Source organism: Stenella coeruleoalba (genome assembly GCF_951394435.1).
Source record: "Stenella coeruleoalba genome assembly, chromosome: 14".
Taxonomy (NCBI): domain Eukaryota; kingdom Metazoa; phylum Chordata; class Mammalia; order Artiodactyla; family Delphinidae; genus Stenella; species Stenella coeruleoalba.
In genome coordinates this window covers 13,368,763-13,393,257 of record NC_137160.1, presented here as the reverse complement: position 1 = coordinate 13,393,257, position 24,495 = coordinate 13,368,763, and the positions used below count along the sequence as shown (strand labels likewise).

The 24,495-nt window shown below is 43.3% G+C and overlaps 2 protein-coding genes across 3 annotated transcripts in view; both read left to right on the top strand.

Moving 5' to 3' along the window:
• Positions 1-16,802, top strand: part of TNFRSF11A (TNF receptor superfamily member 11a) — a 163,989-nt gene extending 147,187 nt beyond the window's left edge. Inside the window, exon 11 of the transcript XR_013831215.1 lies at positions 16,697-16,802. The gene's annotated coding sequence lies outside the window, so the exon portion shown is untranslated. The remainder of the gene's footprint in view (positions 1-16,696) is intronic.
• The window catches only part of ZCCHC2 (zinc finger CCHC-type containing 2), a 52,994-nt gene continuing 31,812 nt past the window's right edge, over positions 3,314-24,495 (top strand). For both annotated transcript variants that reach the window (XM_079942092.1, XM_079942091.1), the window contains exons 1-4: positions 3,314-4,355; positions 16,697-16,808; positions 19,396-19,472; positions 21,751-21,822. In XM_079942092.1, the coding sequence (XP_079798218.1) occupies positions 3,417-4,355; positions 16,697-16,808; positions 19,396-19,472; positions 21,751-21,822 (1,200 nt within the window). In that variant the 5' untranslated portion in view covers positions 3,314-3,416. The remainder of the gene's footprint in view (positions 4,356-16,696; positions 16,809-19,395; positions 19,473-21,750; positions 21,823-24,495) is intronic.

Here is a 24,495-nt window from a genome sequence, read left to right as displayed (position 1 = left end):
CTACTGTGTTCCAGATGTGAAAATATAAAAGTGAATAAAACATGGTCGTTGATGTTAAGATATTTATATTGTAATGGAGGAAACAGGGAGGTATAATGGGGAAGGGGGCAGATAGGTCAACATTCACAAAGACTAAGAGAACAAATTGTTGGTACGGATCAGGTTAGCTGTTGCAGGATATCATCTGAGGTAGACGTGGCTGTATCTAGGCATCCTTTATATGGAGTAGATGTCATTACCAGTCTGCCTTGAACCATCCAATTAATTGTGGTTTCAGTGAAATTTCTTGCAGTAACCCAACTGCAAAAGGCTTACAAAGTCTCCTCAATCTTCAAACACTGGCTGGTTCTTAATCCAAAGTATAATCTTAACTTGAAACCAGTCTTCTGGGTATACCATCTTTCATTGTTAAAGAGGCAAATAAAACAAAGTATATTGAATATGCATAAGTATCATCTAGGGACAAGACACAATAGCACTTTGTGTCCTTAAAGATGTCTTTTACAGGATATATTCCTCTGAAAGATCTGGATACAAACACACACACACCATTACCACAGCAATACTATTTGGCCCATCTGAATGATTATATAGAAAATATATAAAATACCAGGGAATCTAGAGCAGGTGTTCCCAATAGGTAGGTCCGGTGGGAGGAATACCTTGCTAGGATGTCTTATTAGAATCATCTGGATAGTTTTTTCCAATAAACACGCCTACACCTCATCTTGGGATTTCCATCTGGGCCCCTCCCTGTTGTAGTACATTAGTCTTAACTGAAGGTGTTCTCTCTCTCTCACTTAGGGTGGGGTGGAAAAAAACAGAGGCCTGGTCTAATGAGTAGCGGTATGGAGAGGGACCTCTGAAACCATGTACTGGGGCATAAATAGCAAATTATCCAGCTGATGGATGATGACCAGAATCATTAAATCACTGTGTGTCATGTATGTGATTTGATCACTTTGATCACTGCATTTTCTAATATGGATGAAAGATAGAAGGACAAAAGTAATCATCATTGATTACAAATCTGAATTCAGACCCAAAATTTATGGATCAAGTATTGTGGGGAGTTCATACCAAATGGCTTCTTGTTGCCAAGGAAGAGGTGAAGACCATATGCCTGGATCACCTCGATCCTCATCTAGACAGGGTGACTCACTGTGGACCTGTGAGTATCTAGCAAGATTATTATTGGTTGCCTAAAGTATTTCACCCTAAGCTTCAGAAATGTGGGAACAGATGAGATAGGATAGAAGATTCCAGGGCAGGTGAGGTTGACAGCAAACAGGGGCAAGGACTGTAATAATAAAAGTCCTTGTAAAGTTTTCTCCTGATTGTAATGATTTCTACATCACACCAAAAGAACACAAGGAAATAGCAAATTACAGGAAAGAATGGCTTTCATATATTTTACTAATCTCAAGTGTGTTGAAAACAGTTGTCTCCCTATTTTATCACTGAAACTGATTTAGGCTTTAGTTCAGCCTTTTACTGAATTATAAATTAGCTTCTTAGGGCATAAAGCTGTGGGGTAAAGAGGGCTCAGCATATGCTCTCCCAACAGATGTCCAAATAGTTTCAGAAAGACTTTCGTAAAAAGTGATTCTTTTTTTACATACTGCCACAATATAACTATAATAGGACTTCCTAATTTAAAACATTAAGGATTTTTTTTAAAACCCACCTTTTTAAAGTTAACCCTCAAAAGATCCAGTGGGACCGTAAAAACTTAGGCTCCATTGGTTTTTAAAAAGCAACAAACAGGGGCTTCCCTAGTGGCGCAGTGGTTGAGACTCTGCCTGCCAAGGCAGGGGACACGGGTTCGAGCCCTGGTCTGGGAGGGTCCCACGTGCCGCGGAGCAACTAGGCCCGTGAGCCACAATTACTGAGCCTGCGCGTTTGGAGCCTGTGCTCCGCAACAAGAGAGGCCGCGATAGTGAGAGCCCCGCGCACCGCGATGAAGAGTGGCCCGCACTTGCCGCAACTAGAGAAAGCCCTCGCACAGAAACGAAGACCCAACACAAACAAAAATAAATAAATTTAAAAAAAAAGCAAACAGAGAGGGAAGAGATTTTGGAGGTCTTTAAACCTTAAAAATGAAAACTTAAAAAAAAAAAGTTGAAAGCCTGTTCCCGGCATGGGAATTCAAAATATTACGTTTTGTAGAAAATAAAATAATCCCCCAAAGATGGGGGCTTTGGAGGGCTTTTGCTAACTGTCGTGGAAATAATTTTCAAAGAGCGTTACAGACCAGAGGCAACTGTTAGGCCAGAGGCGTCCACACCCGAGCGTCCCGCCTCGGTCCAGAGGCCGTGGAACTCCCGTGGGTCGGGTCGCCCCTGCGCCCCCAGCGTCGACCCGTGCCGCCCGCGCCCCGGGTGAGCGCTCGCCCGGGATCGAGGTGTCCTGGCCCCCCAACCCACAGCCGCAGCCCAGCTTCCCCACCCTGTTCCCCGATCCGCAATCCGGAGAGCCGACACAGAGATCCCGGTAAAGCTGCGGTGGGAACTGTCCTGTCGCTGACTTCCAGACAGTCGGCCGGGCTGTGAACCGAAGAAGTGCGGGTTAGCGCGCTCCCTCCGGAGGAAGCCCGGTTCCTGGGACGCGTACCACGCGGCCGCGAAGGGAACCCGGCGGCGCTCTGGGGCGGCGGTCCCCGTGAGGAGGTAGGGCAGAGTCGGTAGTCACAAGCCGTGCTCGGGCCCCTGGAAAAGGTGCAATTCCCCACCTCCCTCCTCACATGTGGGGCTTGCACCCTCCTCGCCGCGCTCCTGCCCATCTAGCCGCCACCCACGGTCCCACAGCGTCCTCCCCCCGACCCGCAACAACCACCAGACATTAGGACCGCGCGGAAGCCGTCCAGAGGGAAGGCGCCTAAAGGCCAGTTGGGCGTGGCTTCTCGGAGAGAGGCGGGCCTCGGGGGCGGGGAGATCTACGCAACCATTGGTTCGGGCTGCTGATTGGCTGAAGTGCCTGAGTGGAGCCCGCAAGCGTCTCCGCCCCGACTAGCCGCTCCTCCTCTTCTCCCAGCCGATCGGTTCGCACCAGTTCGCGAGGGAACCGCTCAGGTACCGCCGCCACAGCCCAGTGCGGACGACGGGAGAGGGAGGCAGAAGGAGGACACGCTCGCTCGCTTGCTCGCTCCCACCCGCACCCGGGCTCCTAGAGCCGGCGCGGAGCCCAGGGGGAGGAGCCACTGCGGGCACGCCCCGCCTCTGGCCCGGGAAGACTACGCCAGCGACCCCGCCGGCTGGCCACCGCCCCCCTTGCCGGCCGAGACCCGCCCCCGGCCCTCCCTCGGCGGCATGGAGGGGACCCGCTCCTGACGGCCGCACCGCCGCCTCGGCCCCCGCCCCTCCTCCTGGCCCCTCCCTCCCGCCCCCGCTCGCATGTCCGCGCCGCCTTAGCCGAGGATGCTGAGGATGAAGCTGCCGCTGAAGCCGTCGCACCCCGCGGAGCCGCCGCCCGAGGCGGAGGAGCCTGAGGCGGACGCGCGGCCAGGCGCTAAGGCGCCGCCGCGTCGCCGCCGCGACTGCCGACCCCCGCCGCCGCCGCCGCTCTCGGGCCCGCCGCGGGGCCCCCCGCTGCCGCCGCCGCCGCCGCCGCCACCCGGGGGGCTCGGGCAGCCTGTTGCTGGCGGATCGGCGGCGGGGGCGGGCATGCCGAGCGGCGGCGGCGGGCCCACGGCGGCGCTGCGCGAGCAGGAGCGGGTGTATGAGTGGTTCGGGCTGGTGCTGGGCTCGGCGCAGCGCCTGGAGTTCATGTGCGGGCTGCTGGACCTGTGCAACCCGCTGGAGCTGCGCTTCCTCGGCTCGTGCCTGGAGGACCTGGCGCGCAAGGACTACCACTACCTGCGCGACTCGGAGGCCAAGGCCAACGGTCTCTCGGACCCGGGGCCGCTGGCCGACTTCCGAGAGCCCGCAGTGCGCTCGCGCCTCATCGTCTACCTGGCGCTGCTGGGTTCCGAGAACCGTGAGGCCGCCGGCCGCCTGCACCGCCTCCTGCCCCAGGTGGACTCGGTGCTTAAGAGCCTGCGCGCGGCCCGGGGCGACGGCTCGCGGGGCGGCGCGGAGGACGAGCCCGGCGAGGACGGCGACAACGAGGAGGACGCCGAGAAGGACGGCTCCGGCCCGGAAGGCGGCGGCGCCGAGCCCCAGCCCTGCGGCGGGCTGGGCTTCAGGGCCCAGGAGGAACTGCTGCTGCTCTTCACCATGGCCTCGCTGCACCCGGCGTTCTCCTTCCACCAGCGGGTCACCCTGAGGGAGCACCTGGAGAGGCTCCGCACCGCGCTCCGCGGGAGCCCCGAAGACGGGGAGGCGGAGCTGTGTAACTTTGCCGGCCCCAGGGCCCAGGTAAGGCGCGCCAGCCTCCCTACGCCCGCGGGGCGGCCTCCCCCGCCTGCCTTTCGGACGCCCCTTGACCGAGCCTCACCCCGGCGCAGGTGGCTCGGCATCCCCAGCCCAGGCTCCCAGCCCCAGAGCACTAATCTGCGTTTTGCTGGGCCGCTCAGTTGCACTCCCCACCCCCCCGCCCCTACACACACGGGTACCCGCCATAACAGAATGCTCTAGAAGTCTCTTCCGTGCCGGAGTTGCCACGGAAAACATGGAGCGCTCAGCCCCGTCCCCCTGTCGGATGAAGGGTCTCGGGACCTTTCTGGCTTTGAGCATCTCGACGTGCTGGGAAAGGCGAAGCGCTAGGGGAGCCTGTGTGTTGGCCGCAGTCAGCCCTGGGCTGAGCTTTCCCTTTCCTGCCTCCTGGCGCTCTGGTCACACGTTGTAAGGCTCTGCCTTGCTCCTCGGTGAGGCGTCCTAAAGGTGCGCTCCCGGCGTGTGGCCCTGTCTTTGATACAGAGGGGCTCTTTTTGCTCAGTGTATGCCTGAGTTAGAGGGAGTCGTAGGGTCTTTGGCTCCTGCTCAGGGAACTTGATGTTCCCAGAAAAACGTCAGATGTGGAGACCCGCGAAATGACTCAAATTAGATAAGTCGTAGCGCTGGTTGTCTGGGTAAAGAAACCCCTCCTGGGGCGGTTGGTTATGCTCTTTGCCTCTGGCGTGTCCTAGTTTCTAACGGGTTTGAGCCGTGCTTACACATTTGAGTACGGGGATGTTTGTTGGTCCTTTACTGAGGCATAAGTGTTTTCTAAAAAGTTATTAAACACCAAAGTGTAGAAGACGAGAATTAAGATAAGTCATTTGTCGCAAACATTAAAGAAAATTAATTTATTTGGCCACGAAAGCAATTTAATAATAATCTAGGCCCAATATAAAGTCCTTGAGCGTCACAATCTTATGGAGTAGTAGCTTTTATTTAGAGTAAAACCTGTACAGTAAGTTTATTTTCGTGGTTCACAACTATTTAAAAAGTATTTATTTGGATGCCGTGTTAACTTAGGTGATCTCCAGGATGGAAAGGGGGAGTTTTTTCACTCCTTGCTTGAAAGTTAATTAAACTTATATATCTGCTGACGTTCAATACCTTGGAATTTAAACTGGGCATTGTATTTCTCTAATGGCTGTGTGGACCCAGCACCCATAGAATGAAAGGAATTTGGGGGCTGGAAGGGATTTAGGGATAATCTAGGCTGAACCCCTCCTTTTTATAACGAGGCTTCTGTGAAGTGACTAACTCACATTTTAGGACATACTTTATCAAACTCAGATGTAGTAACGCTAGTATCCAGAATTTTCTTGATGAGCTTGAAATATTTTCCAATGTCTACTACTAGCATGCAACTGTGTATACTGATGGTATAAGCCCTTACCACTCTTCAGCCTACTCACTAAAATAATTCCAAAAAAATCCTGCACCCGTCATTAAATTTAGAGAAGCAAGTCTGAACTCAGAAGCAGTACTTATATATCTTTAAAAAAATTGTTTTCTTGTAATAGTATATATTGTAGAGATAACCTTAGAGTGTAGATATAATCAAAATGTCCCACAGTGGAGCAGTTTATATTCCATTCGTATCATTCCAACAAGGGTAACCGATTTCTGGTTTTAAAGCTGAGTCTTTTTTTTTTTTTTGCCTTTAAAATTTGCTTATAATGTGTTGGAAGGTGACTAGACAAGGAGAGAGAAGCACGAAAACCACAGTAATGAAATTTTTATCGTGACTGCAGTGTGTGGCCTTTTCTGGCAACCAGTGAGTGCTGGGAAGAGTGGACAGAGTGAGGCTGGGCATCCTGCCATTAATTTCAGCACATCATTACTTCTCAGGCAGTGCCTTGTGCTGTGGCTATCAGTAGAAGTGGGGGAATAAATAATAGGGGATACACACACTACAGGTGACACTGAAAGCTATTTCTAGACGTTGGTGTTGTGATGAACTTTTTTTCTCCAGTAGTTGTTTAGGGTTACCGTAACAAGTCACTTAAGTCTCACTAAATTGTTACTGCCCCACACTTTCTGCTTGTTGGCGTGGACTCGGAGGCCCTCAGCTGTGGCTTGTTATGGACTTGAAGACATTTCCGCGGATCTTATTGCTCCCAGGCTCGCTCTCTAGAGGCGGCAGATGGGGGTGGATTGATTTCAATCCCTGTTCACTGCAGTCCAACCCAGCTGTACCGCGGCCTTGCACCGTCGATGCACTAGGGGGAGGGAGGGCCCACCTCCGAGTCTGCAGGGAGGTGCCCGAGGCTCGCGCCCGAGGGCCGCGCGGTCACGCGCCGCCGCGGACCGGCGGACGGCGACTGGGGGCCGGTCCTGCGGGGTTCCTCCCCTCGCCCGCCCTGCAAGATGGCGGCCGCGCGCCTCCCACGTGACTGGCGCTGGGCCCGCCCCCGAGGGAGCGGGCTGAGGACGGGCCGCGCTTCCAAGGGGGTGTCCCTTAGGCCTTCGCTGGGCGAGGCGGAGTTGAAGGATCGAGCGAAGAACCCTGTGGATTGCATGGTGCACTCTGGGAATGGCAAAGGGGAGTTCTTGTGGCAGCCTTTTTTGGCCCCGGAAGTAACCTTTCAGACCCATACTTGTAACTTCTTCATTGCTTAGGAATAATTGTATTTCTTCACTAGTGTCTTAAGCATCAGCTATATTAAATGGATGAAGTAGAGCTAATCGTCTTTTAATTCTCTGTTAGAGTAAGGGTATACTAGCCATGACTTACGGGAAGTTTTAGGTTGCTTTGGCTGCAGCAAAGAATACAAACAGCTCACTTAATAAATGCCTTTGGGGAGAGGCTTTTAGAAGATCACAGTTAAGCAGTGATTATTTTAGTAGCAAATGGGAGCTATTGGGTATCCTCCTCCAGTTACTTACATTTTTCTCTGCAGTGGTTTTCTCAGGTAAGGAGAACTCAGGGAAAATCTCACTTATACCGTAAGTTAATATACCATTAATTTTTCTGCAAATTAACTAATGTAATATATATCGTTTGTTTTTAATTACCTTTTGTGGGGTTTTTTTATGGGATAGGGGACAGGAAGTGTGTTGTAGAGGCTATCAAAGCCTTGAAGAGTGATAGCCATGTTTAGTATAGCACTAGACTTGGAGGCTTAAATTCCAGCTCTGCCACTTACTTTGTAATATTAACCAGGACACTTAAATCCGTGAGCCTCACTCTGATCTGTAAAATGGAAATAATAACTTATTTTTAAGGTTATGGTGATTGAATTAAGGGGATATGATGCAAAATAATTCACATTGTCTTGAGCACAAATTCTTTGAGAATGACGTTCAGTGCGTTTTCTTTTCCACTAAGATGCAGCCATCCAGATTGTTACATCAGTTGTTTTCAGGAGTAGGTTTTCTTTTCTTTTCTTTTCTTTTTTTAAGCCTAATAGAAGTCTATACATAATAGTATTTTCTGTATTCTCTATTACCATACCTCTAAATTGATTGGTGTTCAGGAAGGTTAAGTAATTAAGCTGATGTATGAGACACATTTGGGGCAGTTTTGTTAATTCTTACATTGTAAAGATCTGGTATGCTACAGATAAGCCCAAAGGAAGCATTTCTCTGGGTCACAAATCATTAAAATATGTATTTTCCCCATATTGGATTTGGGGATGGGAATAGAGAAAATACATATTTTGAATTTGGGTTATCATGAACTCCCGTGCAACCATAATCTGCTTAAATCTTTTTCACATTTAGTTAGGATGATGTAAAGCTATTTTGCAGTTTTGTTAAGTTATGTAATTTTTCGTTTATTTCAGAGTGCAGCCTGGAATCCATGGATAATTAAACATTTTTATAGAAGCTATTAAATTGGCTGATGTTTAAGCATATTTAATATTTTTGTTATTCTTGAGAAATATTAAGCTTAATTTTTTTTTTTTTTTTTTTAAGAAAAGCAGAAAAAGCCTGAACTACCCTCAAAGCAGACTGAGTTTCACTTTTATCAACCGTGTTTTCCATTATGGAGGACTGTGTTGTCACAGCACTCCCTTTCTTCACAGAGAGCGCTTTGTTACACAAGCCACCTTCATCCAGGCTGTGTAAACAGTCACTCCAGAAGGGAAGTGCCTAATCGGGTGTTTATGTTACAGGTGGCAGAGCTGCTGGGTGCTCGGTAGTCCGTTTCCTTCTGTTCTTCCTATGCTCCAGGGAACATTTGGCTTTAATGCCCTTCTAAATGTCTTAGTTCATTGGGCCTGTTTAATGCTCATTCAAGAAATCATTTGAGGTCAGGTTTAGGTTTTGAAGAGGTCATTTTTGCAAGTTATTTGGCCTTTCACGTTTCAGACTGCCTAGTATTGAATAGGGATCTCATCACCATTTATTGCATGTAACTGCCGTGAAGATGAACGTGATAACGTACGTGAAAATGCTTGGTAAACACGAGTGAGATAGGTCAACCCATCTGTCTATTGATGGTTCCAAGAGTGGATAGCACAATTTGGTTGCAGTGGATGAACAGAAATGCAGAAGCCTGAAGAGATGATAGGGGTTGGGTTACAGAGGGCCTTGAAGGTCAGATGAAAGAAACTGGTTGCAGTGGGAGCAAGTGGAAATTTGTGTGTCTCCCTGAAATGTTCACTGTCACTTTAAATTCATATGTATGAAAAGAATGCATCACTGATTTGTAAAAAAAAAAAAGATCTTCCAGACTCATCCAGTTTTCTCAATGGTACCATCATATTCCTAGTCACTCTGATTTGCTTGATAATCTTAATCCTCTCCACCCCTCATATGCTGGATCCCCCCTTTTCTCATCCTTGCTGACACCATTCTGTTTTGGGACTTTTACCTCTGATTCCCTTGCTTTCAGCCTTCCCACTTCTTACCTGTTGGATACCACTGCCAGATACATCTTCCTAAAGCAATATTTAATCATACCATGTTTTCTTACAGTGACTGATGGGACGTGGTCTCTACTAGGTCTTTGGACTCAAAATCTTTCTTCTGCTCCTTCCTCTCACGTCTGTTCTTTTATTCAAGGCTGACTCATGCCATCACCTCTTGGATGTTGTTCTCTGGAATTGTCCGTGTGGTAATCTTCTCCTAAGACTCTTCACTGCCTCTGCATTCCAGTAGCGTGTATATTCTGTGTTACAATTTCGCTACGTATCCTATGATTCTTTTTTTTTTTCTTTTACTTTGAGTTATTTTTAACTTAAAATCCAGGAGGGAAGGTCAATTTTATAAGTTCCCCAAAGACTCAGGCATCACGTCTCATTTTTTGGTCAACATTGCATATATTGTAAATGTTCAGTCAAAATTTCGTATGCTTAGGATATTTCAAATATAGCTCTGAGGGCTTCCCTGGTGACGCAGTGGTTGAGAGTCCGCCTGCCGATGCAGGGGACACGGGTTCGTGCCCCGGTCCGGGAGGATCCCACGTGCCGCGGAGCGGCTGGGTCCGTGAGCCATGGCTGCTGAGCCTGCGCGTCCAGAGGCTGTGCTCTGTAACGGGAGAGGCCACGACAGTGAGAGGCCCGCATACCACAAAAACAAAAACAAAAAAACAAACAAACAAAAATATAGCTCTGAAAAATACCGTTATGATTAATTGCTGTAAGACAAAGTGCATCAGGAAGTGATTTTTTTTTGGTGGGGGGGGGTTGGTGAATTATCAGCTACCTTATGGTTACTTGCAGCCATGTAGTATAGGCACAGTTGTTTTGGAAATAATAGAAGGAATTGTTCCTTTAGGTAGAAAGCATGGAACAGTATAGATTTGAACTGAAGCTTCAATGAGTGAATGCTGAATAGTTGTGCTTATTAATTATTCTTTCAAAATCAGGTCGTGTGTTATGTACAGCACTCCCTAAATTAACTAAGTTTTTGTGTGTAGGGGTGCATATTGGTGCAAACCTATGGGTGATGTTTTGATAGGATGGAGAAAGTCACAACTTACAAACTGTATTATTGTTTGGGTAATCGTAGTTACTGTCGCCCAGTGTTGATCTCTGATCCGTGATTTGCTTGAGGGGTGGTGGGAGCCAGATGTGGAATTGAGATAGTACCTTGCTTATGATCTGAAAGTTAAAAACTTTGGTCACTCAAGTGAGCAGTTTATAATCTAAGAATTGTGGGGTTTTTATGTTTCTTGTTAGGAACGTTTAAATTGGGAGCGTTAGGAAGCATAATGTTCCCTCAGTATAACTGATTTTTGTTTTGGGTATCAAATGCTTGAAATTCTCTAGTGGTCCTGGAAGGAACAGCATGGTCGTGTGTCAGCCACAGTGCTGTGGTGTTTGGAGAAGACTTCCTCAGGAAAGAGATCAAACACTTACAGAGAGGGTGATGTTGAGTGGTTTTGTTAGTTTGGGGAAGGTGCCTGTTCTCCCAGTTGGTATTGAACACAAGTCCTAATGCAGTGTTTCCCAACACTAATAATTACCGACCTATAAGTCACTTTCTGTCAAGGATGCTTCATAAGCTTTATAAGTTACAATTTCCACATGGTCCCAGGAACATTTCTCCACTGGGGGTGAAGGCTGTGCTTCAGCTAGAAGTCCGTGCAGGGCCATTTGGCGGTCAGGCTCCTGAGCCCAGGCTCACCTCCTACCAAGATCCTTTGGTGTCTCCTGTGGGGTGGGGCTGTGTAGGAGAGGGCAGTTCGGTCATATACGGGCTAGGGAGGAGAGACACATCCTCGTTAGATCCTTTTGTACCCATGCTCATGGGTGCGTTCTTTTCAACTCACCCAAGAAACATTCTGGCAAAGTGGGGATTTAAAAATCTGGGGGCTGCTAGCCCAGGGATGTAGCAGCTCTTGTTCAGCCTCCTAATTCTAGGGTAAAAGAAGAGGTCTTTCCCCTTCTGTGGTAGGAGAGCAGAAGGTTGGTAAAGGAAACAGACGCTGATGTTAAAGAGGGGGGCACCCCAGCTTTGGTCTAGGCCAGAAGCCATTACCACTACTCCCTGCATTCTATGCCTTTCTAGTCCAATACAGTTTATATTTTTTCACCAGTCCACCTATCAGCTACAGATGGCGCCATTGAGGTTCAAAGAGCAGAAACACAAAGGGAGTTTCGTAAACATCACATCCAGGTAAAAACTGCTGCCCTCACTTCTTTCATTCTATACTCCCCTCATCCCCAGTAGGCTTTTGTATCAGTGTTCTTCTGCTAGATCTTCCCTAATTGTGCATCCTACAAGAGCAGTTCTCTAGAAAAGATGATGACATCGACAATTTTAATGTTTTTTATTTGTAATAAATTCAGAGTTCCCCAGAATACATAGAAAGTTACAGTGAATCAAGTTTCCCACTCCCATCTTTGTTTGATGCACCCAGTTCCAGGCCACTCCTGCTCTACACAGGTAGCCGCTGTCAGTTCAGAGATGTCATGTTAGGAAGAATTTAACAGAGCCAGGTCTGGTCTGTGGGCTGTGATGGCAAAGTGTATACACGGATTCAGTACATAGTTTAGCACTTCCTCCCACATTCAATAACTAGAGTGCGCTTACCCATGCTTTAACATAGTGAATTCTACCACACTCGTCTTGCTGAATCACCTTATTCGCACATTTCTAGTTAAACAGTAAATTACATAGGAAGTGAGTCCATGATCATAGCAGAAATCCATACTGAAATCCATAGCAGAAACCCAAATGGCATACTGTTTCTAAGCTGCTGATTCATTGCTCCCTCCTTTCTGCACTGTTGGGTCAGTTTTGTTCTTTGCGGCATAACTTTAATACATTTACCATCCATGTTTCTTCTCACACCAGAACTTGCCTTTTATCAGATGCTATAGATTGATTCAAGGCATTTCTTTGGGTTGGGTTATACTGTTTCATTGAGTAAAGATGAGACAGATATCTGCTTTTCTACCACATCCTCTCAATTAAAGAGACAGACAATAATTCTTAAATTCGCCTCAGCTTCTTCCCTCTTCTTCTACCAAAAGAGATGAAATTTGACATCTCAGTAATGTTTCTAATAATGAATCATTTTCTGACATTCAAAGGAAGACTTTCTATGAATCTTGCTTAAATAATAGCATATGCTTTAGGTACAATCCTGGTTATTTAAAGAAGAGAATCTAAAACCTAGAACTGTAACAGATTACCCCAAAACTTAGTGGCTTAAAGCAACAGCCATTTTATTATTATTTCTCATAATTCTGTGGCCCAGGAATTTAGACAGGTAACTAACAGCAGGGGCGACTTGTCTCTACTCCAGGATGTCTGGAGACACAGCTGGGAACTGGGGGCATCTCTACCCCTCTCCTCTCTCTGCATGGTCTCTGGCATGGCAGCCTCAGGAGAATTGCACTCCTCACAGGCTGGCTCAGGACTCCAAGAGCAAGTGTTCCCAGAGGCCCAGCTGCAAGGCTTCTTATGACCTATCTATAGCCATCCAGGAACATCCCTTCCATCCCATCCTACTGGTCAGTCAGGTCTCTAAAGTCAGCCCAGATCCACTGGTTGGTAATTAGACCCACCTTTCAGTGGGAGGAGTATCAAAAGTATTTTTGACTATCTTTCATCTACCACAAAAGCTTAATAAGGTGGTGTTGTTATATATACTAGTGTTAAATTCTAAGTCTGATTTGATGAGTGTAAAAACTTCTGAAGTTAGTAAAATTAGTAAAAAAAAACTAAGAAATTCATTTTCTGCTTTTGTTTTTTGTTTCTTTCTTAGAAAGAATGTCTTGGTATTTTAAAATGTACAGTCCGCATCAAAGGACAAGAGGGAATGTGTAGAACATTGGTAGATGAGCTAAAATAAACCTACAGTTTGACCTTTGTTAATGTAAAATGAGACCAGTGTGATCTTTGTTCTAATGATGTATTTTCAGAGAAGAATCTTTTTAGGACTGTCCAGTCACTTGACTATTTCACAAACTTTCTCCACATTTAAGAGATCTCAAGTATGTAATTGTGATGGCTCTACATGCGTAAAATTGAAATCTGAGCAATCTCTAGAATGAACGAGATATATTACGTGACATGTGGATTTGAGCTAACCAGGAGCACGCCATAGGTCAGAAAAAGCTTTACACACTCAAATGAGTTATAGAAAGGAGAAGGGCACACACATACCAATGCTCTTTTTGTTCCTGTGCATTCTTTTGCCGGCTTAGAATTTTTAAACTTCGTCTTCTTAATCCAAGCAGAGAAAATTCTCCCACTTTCTACTTGGTCCTGATTCTTTTTGTAAAATGCCAATTCTGGCATGTCGTCTATATTGCATTTGCTTGGGAATCTGAACTTAATAGAAAAAGTGGGCATAATTCCTTCCTGTACGATTCCATTGAACCAGTAGTTCTCAGATTTTATGGCACCTTCCTCTACGCAGAGCAAAGCACGCGTGACAAGGAGAGGAGAAACGGCAGAACTGACCACCGTTCACGCTGGGACCAATAAACACCGTGATTCTGATCTCTGTAGCTCATGAGGCATTAAATTTTTGTTGAATTAATAAAATTTAAAATTTTATAGTTTCTAAATTTAGTCTAAATGATTTTATAGCTTTGGTACATGCTGAGACTTGGTGTTGGGAGGGGGCAGAAAACTTAATTAGTAGATATTTCATGGGTTGACGAACTTCAGTCCTTGGTCAAATACCATTTTTCTGCCTATCTTATTAAACTAGGAGGCTTTTTACTTGGTTTTTAAATTGTGTTCTTTAAAGTAACTTCAGGCTTTAAAAATGTGATTTTGATTGTGAAGCAAACTACTTTCACACAATTGCTTCAATATAAAATTTGTGGAGACAACATGATAAAATTATTCTTCTTAATTTTTTATTGTGGTAAAATATAATAACAAAATTTGCTGTTTTAACCTTTTTTGAGCGTACAGTTCAGTGGCAGTAAGTACGTTCACACCGTTGTGCAAACATCACCACCATCCATCTCCAGAACTTTTCTTTTATCCCGCACTGAACCTCTGTATCCATTAAGCAGCTACCCCTCGTTCCCCTCTCTCTGAAGCCCCTGGTAGCCACCATTCTACCTTCTCCATGCATTTGACTACTCTAAGGTACCCCATATAAGTAGAATCATACAGTATTTGTCTTTTTGTGTCTGGCTTATTTCACTTAGCATAATGCCCTCAAGATTCATCCATGTGTCAATTTTGTTCCTTTTTAAGGCTGAGTAATGTTCAGTTGTATTTATACCACATTTTGTTTATCTGTTCATCAGTGGACATTTGAATTGTTTCCACCTTTTGGCTATTGTTCATAATGCTGCTATGAACATTGGAGTACTAATTATCTGCTTGAGCCTCTGCTTTCAGTTCTTTTGGGTATATACCTAGGAGTGGAATTGCTGGATCATATGATAATTTTATTTTTTTGAGGAACTGCTGTACTGTCTTCCACAGTGGCTGCACTGTTTTACACTCCCACCAGCAATGCACAAGGGCTCCGATTTCTCCACATCTTCACCAGTACTTGTCCATTTTTTGGATAATAGACATTCTGATGGGTATGAAGTGGTATCTCATTGTAGTTTTGCTTCTCATTTCCCTGATGAAAACTGTTGTTTCGTTTATATTTTGCATTCATTTATATTTAAAGGTGTTATTTTTAATTCATGAACTACATATGAACAGTGTGGAAAATACTCTCTATAAAATGGTTGACCTATTAAGCTAAACTTCCAGTTTACACAAGTATTTGAGAGGATTACAGTGCTTTATTTATATTGATTTTTGACGTATTTACAGCAATTTTAGGCCAATGTGGTTGTATTACTTTGTATTAAATGATTATATGGTTTGGGTTAGGAAATACATGATTTTGTTATTGTTAGAAGAATTCCTGTATCCACTTTTTTTTTATTCAGTAATATTGAAAGTTGGTGAATGACATTCGAAAATTGGATGTTGACTTAAGAGGTCAGTGCTCCCCTTCTTAAGTGTTTCTGTGTAGACAGTCTTTATTTCCTTGGGTTTCTAGAACAAGACATACTATAAGGCTGAAGCTTTGCTCCCAAGAGTACCTATTATGGTGCCTTATTCCTAGAAATAGAGGTGTCAACTGGCAACCCACACTCATTGACAGGCCAGAATGAATGATGAGACTATAGAACAAAATATATTTTTTTAACTTCTTTATTGGAGTATAATTGCTTTACAATGGCGTGTTAGTTTCTGCTGTATAACAAAGTGAATCAGCTATACATATACATATATCCCCATATCCCCTCCCTCTTGCGTCTCCCTCCCACCCTCCCTATCCCACCCCTCTAGGTTGTCACAAAGCACCGAGCTGATCTCCCTGTGCTATGCGGCTGCTTCCCACTAGCTATCTGTTTTACATTTGGTAGTGTATATATGTCCATGCCACTCTCTCACTTCGTCCCAGCTTACCCTTCTGCTTCCCCGTGTCCTCAAGTCCATTCTCTGTGTCTGTGTCTTTAAATTAGGATTCTTGGAAAGTTTAGGGTCTTCTGTTTACTTCATTTCTCTATACAGTTCAAAAAATTAACGTATCTTATTTATTGCAGATTTGCAAAATTGTAATTGGTTCCTGTAACTGAGATAATTTGGGTCTGAGTAGTGTTTTGAGATTCTGAACATAAAGGGGAGGATAAGGTGTGAGTTGTGATAAAGAACTGTGATAAAGCTGTTTTAATTTTTGGCTTACCCAGTGGGTTAGAGTAACAATATATACAAGACAATACTTGAATTCTGAGAGCTGTGTGTAAGATTAGCATGCTCTTCATTACTCCAAGTAGCAGTTCTGGGGTGAAACTTACCTCTAGTTCACTAATGGTAGCGATTGGCTGAGCAAATTCAGATTTAGAGCACCCGGTTGCTATTAGATGGTTTAACATTAATAGTAAGGTCATTGTCCACACACATTCTTGTTTAGAATTGTGTATTGATGATACTTTTGCTAACAAAGCGTCTTGTTAGACTGTCACTAAGACCAAGTAATGAATAAAAATTGCATAATTATATAAAAAATACAAATACCCTTACATCTGGGGAATAGCATAAAGGGTACCATCTTTTTATATTTATTTCTTCGATCCTGGTTCACTTAGGTAAAGAATTGACATCATTGGCAGTTCTGAATAGCAGTTTGCAAGGTGTCCCAGGAAACTGGGACAGTAAATAATGGATAGAATATTGCCATTAAATGAAGATAAATATTGATACTTCTTTCCCCACTGCTCTGACACTGTACCTTTCTGCTCTTAATGTGTAATCACCTATTTTATCTCTAAAAATTGCTATTAAAATTATTGCTATTAAAAGTAGGACTTTAATCTGGTTTATTTTTGTGGCATTCACTATTCTTAGTCTCTGATATAGATTAACATGTGCCCCTCTTTCTCCTCTAGAATGACTCTGCTCATGGTGATTATATGCAAAGTAATGAGGCCAGTTTAATGGAACAAGCCCCGATACCTCATGATGGACTTACTGTGGCACCTCATAGAACCCAGCGAGAAGGTATGCTGTGTTTTTCCTCAACTTTAAAACATCTGTACACGAAAAGATTGCAGAGCGCTACTGACATTGGTTAACTCACTCCTCTTTCTCCTTTTTGAAGTAGAGAAATCCTACAGGTCCTGGGTTTAGCTCAAATGCCAGCCCTCCCACTTCCTTGACTCTGTGTCTGGGCTCTGGCTCTGCAGCCCCTGTCCCAGCCCATGCTTACATGGTTCTGCCTTGTGGTCCCTTGTCTTAAATCTGATTGCATACTTCTGGAGGACAAAGACCTTAACGTACTCCCAGAGTATTAGCATAGTGCTTTATCTGTAGAACGTGCTCAGTGTCTACTGAAGAAATTAATTTTACAGAAGCTCACTGCAAGAGAGTGAAGAAATTCCTTACAAGCCCGTTCTTCCTGCAGTAATGCAGTTTTCAGGGGGACTGGGTGGAGGAGTGAAAGGACATTGCCACCTGAAAAGAAAAGAGTTCAGATATTCTCTTCTCCTCACATCTGGGGAGTCCGTTAACCTGTATTGAGGGAAATTTGAAATGGCAAATGTTGACTGCCACTTGGGTGGTCTTGGAAGGGTGAAGGATGTACAGTTAGCATCACACTCAGTTATAACAGCTTTGAATTGATGTCGTTTTGCTTCCTTTTAATTCCAGTAATAATCCTTTCGTGTAATGCATTTTTCCTCACGGAGGAAAAATAGGTGTGAATGTTTAATGTTTAGAAAATGTTTACAGAATTACCACTTCTATTCAAGACTATTAAACTACTCGAATCATGAATGAACTGCTTCAGCCAGGCTCAGTGAGCCTACCAGTAACCTAGAGCAGAGTTTGGTTTTGCCGTGAAGGTCCTTTTTTTAAAAAAAGTAAAGATATTAAAAAAAAAACCATAAAGACTACATCAAAAAGGTAACAATTAACTGTAACGTACTCATAGATGGTTTTTCCTTTATTCTTAATTTGTAAACAAATGTACACAGTCCATGCTTTTCAGTTTTAATTTATGAGGGTTAGGGGATCTCCCGTTATCAGCCATTCCTCACCACATACTCCTTTGTTTTCCTCATCTTGATTCTGATAGATCACAGCAGGTATAACTTGAAATCAAGGCTGAAGCCATAGCCGTGTTCCCGTACCCACACTGCCCCAGTGGTCCCCTTCCCTAGAAGTAAAGCTGCTTCATATTTTGGAACATTGATTAGTTCAGGTGGTTTTTATTTAATAGCATCATCCTTCACATGATTTAATAGAACAGCTTTTGGAAACAGCAGACTCTCTCACTTCCCCACTTTGGCTTTTATCATACTGCAGCAGTTGTGAGCAGTTGAAGGCTTCTAACCTGGCTTCTGAGATTTTCTTTTGTCCCATTCTCAACATTTCTCACCCACCAAGGGAAATTGGTCCAGAAGCAGGCCACCAAACATTATACATTTGGAAAGTTAACACAAAATACTGGTAATGGTATCTCCTTAGTTTATTATACCTGTTTACCAGCAAATTTCTGTAATCTTACGTTTCCTGCTTTCTTAGTGCCCACCTTCTGTGATCTACAGCAATCTTAATTCTTCCTGTATACTTTTGTTACTTTGTATATTCTACTTCGCCTATTTTAACTTATTCTTTTAAGGCAGAGTGAGTCCTTCCCTTTTCTTCTCCATCTCCTGTCCCCTGAATCCAACAGTGACCTTCTGTTGAGTCACTTTCCTAACTTCTTCCCTGTGACCTTTATCATCTTCATGACTATTTCTTCTACTTACACTGTGAGCAACAATCTTTTTTTTTTTTTCCCCCTTAAGTCCTTATATTATGCTTAGTAGACTGGCTCTTTTCAATTTGTAAAGAGATTTACTTGCTAAGGTGATAACTTTTACTGAAGGATGTATGAAATGAGTAGTTTGGGGATTTGCACTTTTGCTTATTACTTCACGAGTAAGCTGACCATCTTATCTAGTTCAATTCAGAGTAATTGTTCTTAAGCCATTAATGTAATTTATAATCACTATTTTATCTGTATAATAAATTGTGAAAAATGTTGCTACAGTGAACCATCATAGTTTATTATAATGTTATGTTTGTGTTACTGTTATATGATATTAAGGGTCACATTCGAAAAAAACAATTTTTAAATTCTCAATTGGAAGGAAATTTTTACCAGTTCATATTACTTTTGAAGGGTTTTTCCCCCACAATTTTAAAAAAACCAAAAAACATTTTCTAGTTTACACCTAATATGCATAAATAACTGAATGACTCTAAAGTGCTGTATTTGTGGTAATTTGAATTAACAGTTCTGAAGATTTCATCTAGAAAAATAATCTTCACTGCAGGCGCCTTTTATTATTTATCTTTGGTGCTTAGCAGAGTGCTTGAAATGACTTCAGCCATTCAGCATGCTTAGTGGATATAGAAACAAATTACTTCATGGATGGACAGCACATTGCTGTGCTTCTGGGTTTTTTTTGTTTTATTTCATGATTAAGGCTAGTAGTAAAGATGAAGATAAATAGCTTAATCGTTTGGCTTTGTCAGGTTGGGTAACTGAAATATGTATCTAGTCTCTGTAGAACAAGTCAGCATGTTTTCTTTCTTTCAGCTGTACACATTGAGAAGATAATGTTGAAAGGAGTCCAGAGAAAAAGGGCTGACAAATATTGGGAGTACACCTTCAAAGTAAGCTACTCTCATCACCCAAAAAGATATCTCATACTATGTTAAATGATCTTTTGGAAAGAATGAAAATTGATCTTTGGAACAACTTAATGGCAGGTTTGCCAATTTAAGGGAAGCTATACCCATGTCTGTGTTTGTCTGAATTAAGGGAATGTACTGTTTTCAGTATATACTGCATGGTTTGCCAAGTGTTAAAAATTGTATCACATTAAAGTTACTCTGACAGTTTTATTAAAAAGAAATAAGAGCCTTAGATTTAAGGTGTAAGATATATCTTTAAAAAGTGAAAGTAAACATTCACCAGTATTTTTAAAAATCAAGATCACAGGCATTGTCTTTTCCTGGTATTTTTCTCCTCCTCTTCTTTCTCCAAGGCTTTTATTTTCTGGCCTTTGTTGGCTTTTCTTATCTCTAATTGCTCTGCTGTCATTCTGTCCTTCACACAGCTTTCTGATTAACTGCAGAGCCCAGCTCTGTTAGTCCCCGCCGCTCCTGTTTGCCTGTTGACTATGATGTGCATTCCGTGTTGGCATCTTCCTTCCTCCCTGTTCGGGCTTTGCTGTCAGGCACTTTCTTCTGATGTGGGACTGCCCACGCCTTGAAGCCACATGGAAGGACGCTGTGTTTCTGTGCATCCTCACTTCACTTCCTACCCAAAGGTGTTGCTTGCCCAACGTTAGCTGTACTTGCCTCACAAAGTCATTTCTGATCCTCCAGCAGAATGTTTTTTCATTCATCCCAGGTGTACCACCATCATCCCTTTCCCAGATTCTTAATTTGGGTTACATGATTTTTCTTTCCAGAAGGCTGTCATCTCATAGAGAGCAGGAATCTTCATCCTCTGCATCTCGCCATATCTGACTTGCTTAGTACATTAGTTGGAGTTTCAGGACTCTGGCTTCTGCCTTCTTCTGTGAGAAATATTCTCAGTTTTCAAATTTTAAGTCCTTATCTCCATGTTTCACCTACGTTTTGTGACGTTTAACACAAGCCCCCCTGCTCTCGTCATTCATTTAGACCAGCTCTCCTTTTGTTGCTGGAGCTCTAAGCGCATTCCTTCCTTAAGGCCTTCGTTGTCCTCTGGCTCTGGAACGATATTCCCCCAGACCCTGGCACAGCTGACGTCCCTTCAGGTCACACACAGGCTCGACGGCCCCTACTCTGAGGCTTTTCTTGGCACCCCTCTGACGTGCTTCTCCCAGCTCCTGCTGCATGCCCAGCTCGTTTTCTTTGGAGCACTGATCACTGATGGAACTCCTTGTACATTCATTGGCTCTAATCTGACTCCTGCACTAGACTCTGACCTCAGCCAGCAGAGGCTTCACTGTCTTGTCCACTCCTGTATCCTTTCATAAGAACAGTGTCTGACACAAGTAGCTGCTCAACAAACATTTGAGTAATTAAAAATCATTTAAAAGATGTGTCACTTAATAAGGATATTTGTTTGAGGGTTGCTAGATAAACTTTTGTATGTATTCTTAAGTATCTGGTTAACTGTGGCATGATTGGTTGGTAAGGCTTATGTATTAGCATAGTTCAAGTATTCACTCAGCTCAAATAATTGTGAAGTAGAAATTATTAGTGGGTTACCATCGAGTCCACTGAGTTAAAGGTATCCAAGAAGTAGGTGGGTAATAGATTTTAGTTCTGGCTCTTCTGCTTACCTAGAGTTGAATCTAAGTAAGTTAGCCTTTTTGAGTTTTAGTTTCTCCATCTGAAAACAGAGGTAGTCATGTCTGCCCCATCTACGTTAATAGGATTGTAAAGCATTAAGATAAAGATGAAATCTTTTCATAAACCATAAGTCCCCATAAAAATGCAATACAGTACTACCAAAGAAGGGCGGGCAGTAAACTTGGTATTTCTCTTAAGAATGTATATTTAATTAAAGTTCCAGGAGATCGAGTTTTTCTTTTTTCTTGGGGCATAGATCTGTGCTGTCGAAGTGTCATTTTAGAGTCCCTACAATGTCACCAAGAGGAACATAAGACATTTCCCTTTCTGAAAAATTACTAAAGTATAGTCACATTTTTAGAAGACAGCTTGTTTTGATGAACCATGCACTTTGAAAGGAGTTATTAAAATTTTTTAAAGTAGAATGTCAATATACAGTTAATTTTAACAGTTTTGAAGAAATTATGACAATACCAGATTTTTATATTTCTAATTGTTAATCTTGATAAAGTTAAAGTAAGGTCATTTGTTTTACACATGGCTTTTTTCCAGTCAGTTCCTGCCTAAGAAGTAACTGTATAACGTGTTTTTTTTTTTAAATCAGGTAAATTGGTCTGATCTTTCAGTCACAACAGTAACAAAAACCCACCAAGAACTACAGGAATTTCTGCTGAAGGTAAAAGTATAGATTTTTTTTGTTAAAACGATTTTTATGTGATATACAGCAGGGGTCCCCAACCCCCGGGCAGTGGGCAGGTAGCGGTCCTCGGCCTGTTAGGAGCTGGCCGTGCAGCAGGAAGTGAGTGGCGGTGAGCGAAGCTTCCCCTGCCGCTCCCCATTGCGCCCCATTGCTGGCATCACTGCCTGAACCATCCCATCCCACGACCCCCCGCCCCGGTCCATGGAAGAATTGTCTTCCACGAAACCGGTCCTTGGTGCCAAAAAGGTTGGGGACTGCTGGTATACAGAATCCAAAAACCTTAGTACCAAAACAAACACCAGGAAAATTAAAGCGTGTATATAGAGGCTGGCTTACAACTCTTCATGAACATTGATGTAGAAAATGTCATGTTATTCTAAACATAGATTTTGTTACCTTACATTACCAATATAAGGAATTGATGGTTTTCCACATTAAAAAAAAAAGGGGGGGGGAACCTTATTCCTGGTTCCTTGCTGAGATGTATATTGTTGGTGACTCTGCGCGTGGCGCCCGACAGGGTCTCTCCTCTGGGTTTCCCTAAACTTTATCTACTGTTTGTCTTGACAGATTTCATTTTTCAGTCACAGAATTTCTCTAAAGGCTTAGGTGTTTTTTTAAAAAAAATGCAGCCCGAAATAAATAATTTGCTCTTCAGAATCACAGTAATTAATGGTCCCCCTACTTAGCCAACATCTGAATATAGTGGTTTTTTCGTAGGACCAATGCCTTATCAGGTTATATGAAATAATTGGCAACTAGCATACTTCTAGGAATGAATTGCTGATTATGAAATATCCTTTCAAGTTTACCATATGTCTCTTTTCCTTTTCATCTTCCTTTTAAAATCATCTACAAAAGGTAAGATCATAAGCTGTCTGCTTGACAACCTGTACATACTAACAGTCTTTAACTTCTGTGGAGGCTGTTGAACTGCACCTAAAGTTTGCTATAGTGAGAAGGGTCAGTGAGTTTGCTGTAGTGAGTTTGAGGTCAGTGCTTTCCAATCCTTTTTTCCATATCAGTAGTAGCCTCTCTGTCCTCCACATCCTGGCCTCCTTCCCCTGCTGCTCCTTGACGGCTGTGTCTGGCACCTGTGTTGTTTCTCCTTGCCAGAAAGGAAGCTCCATGAAGGCAGGGTTCTTGTTTCATCCTCACTGCTGTATCCACAGTGCCAGAAACAGTACTTAGGACAGGGTCGGAGTTTGAACTATATGTTGACTCAATGAATGAATGGATTAATGAGGAGAGTTGCAAAAACCAAATTGTAATGAGATTTTGTAGATGGTTATCCGTCAGGCCTCAGTGTTTTTAAAGAAGAACTTGTACCGAGGTGTGAATGCCTTCCAGCACGCTGAGCTTGTGCTGTGGCTGAGCCGGGACCCCGGAGGTGGGGGACTGGGTATGCTGGAACAAAGACCAGGCAGGTGAGAAAGTTCGAGTGACTGGTATAGAAGAGACATGTATTTTTAGCGAATATGCCTTCCTCTAGGACTGGAAGTAGTCCCTGGATATTGAAGGTAAAAGCACTTGAAAATAAATCAGTTTGCAAATTCCACTGGCTGCATATCCGCACTCTGCCCAGTCACGTGAGCAGTCACTGACCAGGTGAAAATGAATATATTCTCACCTTCCTGTGTTTAGAAGAGCCATCAGTCATTCGGTAGTTGAAATAAGCTTCTCCACTGAAGCTGGTTTTGGCTGTGTACAGATATTCAGGAGAAATTGTGTTTAAAATGGGTAATGTGATATATGCCTAATGTTCTAAATCTGTATTAAAATGATAACATCAAAGTATAAATACTGAAATGAATGGTCATTTCCTTGTTTGGAAAAATGTGTAGATCCAGAACATGTTTCTTCCTGTTTGTGGTCTGAGGATGTGATTTACACAGTGGGTGTGTGGAATGCCAGCGGAGTGTTTGACCTTACCACGTTAATAAAAGGGCCAGGAAGAGCTTCATTCTGTGATAACATCTTGATTCCATAGCCTTACTGTGCCTAAAATAGTAATACTTACGCTACCTTTGTTAAATTTTCCATTTCTGAATTGTTGACTCAAAATGCTTATTTGTCAGAAGAATACTTACTTTGGGTTCTCCAATTAAACATTAATATGTAAACGGACAAATTTGTATAGATTGTTATATTCCTGTGGCACCTTAGATAAATGTGTTAATGGTTCTATTCTTAATTTTAGTGAAAGTGACTGCAGTTCACAAGTTAATTGCAAAGACTAGTTATCAAAAGTCAAATTTAAAACTTTGACTTCTTGAAAGACTTGGAAAATTAGTTTTATAAGGGATCAATTTATTAGGCATTTTAATAGGTAAACTAGTTAATAAAAACAAAGTTTTAAGTCATTTTATTTAATTAAAAAATTTTCTTGGTCAACTGATGATTTTTTTGTGATTTCTTGTACATGGCTCTGAGGCCACCTCCATCACACTGAGGAAAAGGTTACTAAACCTCCAATTCATCTTTTTATGTAAGATTCTGAGTGTTCACCCCATCTTTCACACCCAGGTCTTTATTTGGTGTGTAGTGTTGACAGTCTGACCTGGCCTGAGGTTCACACGTGATACAGAAGGCACAAAAGTGATAACTACAAAGGCGGAGATCGCAGTTTTCAGAATACTATTTGAGGAC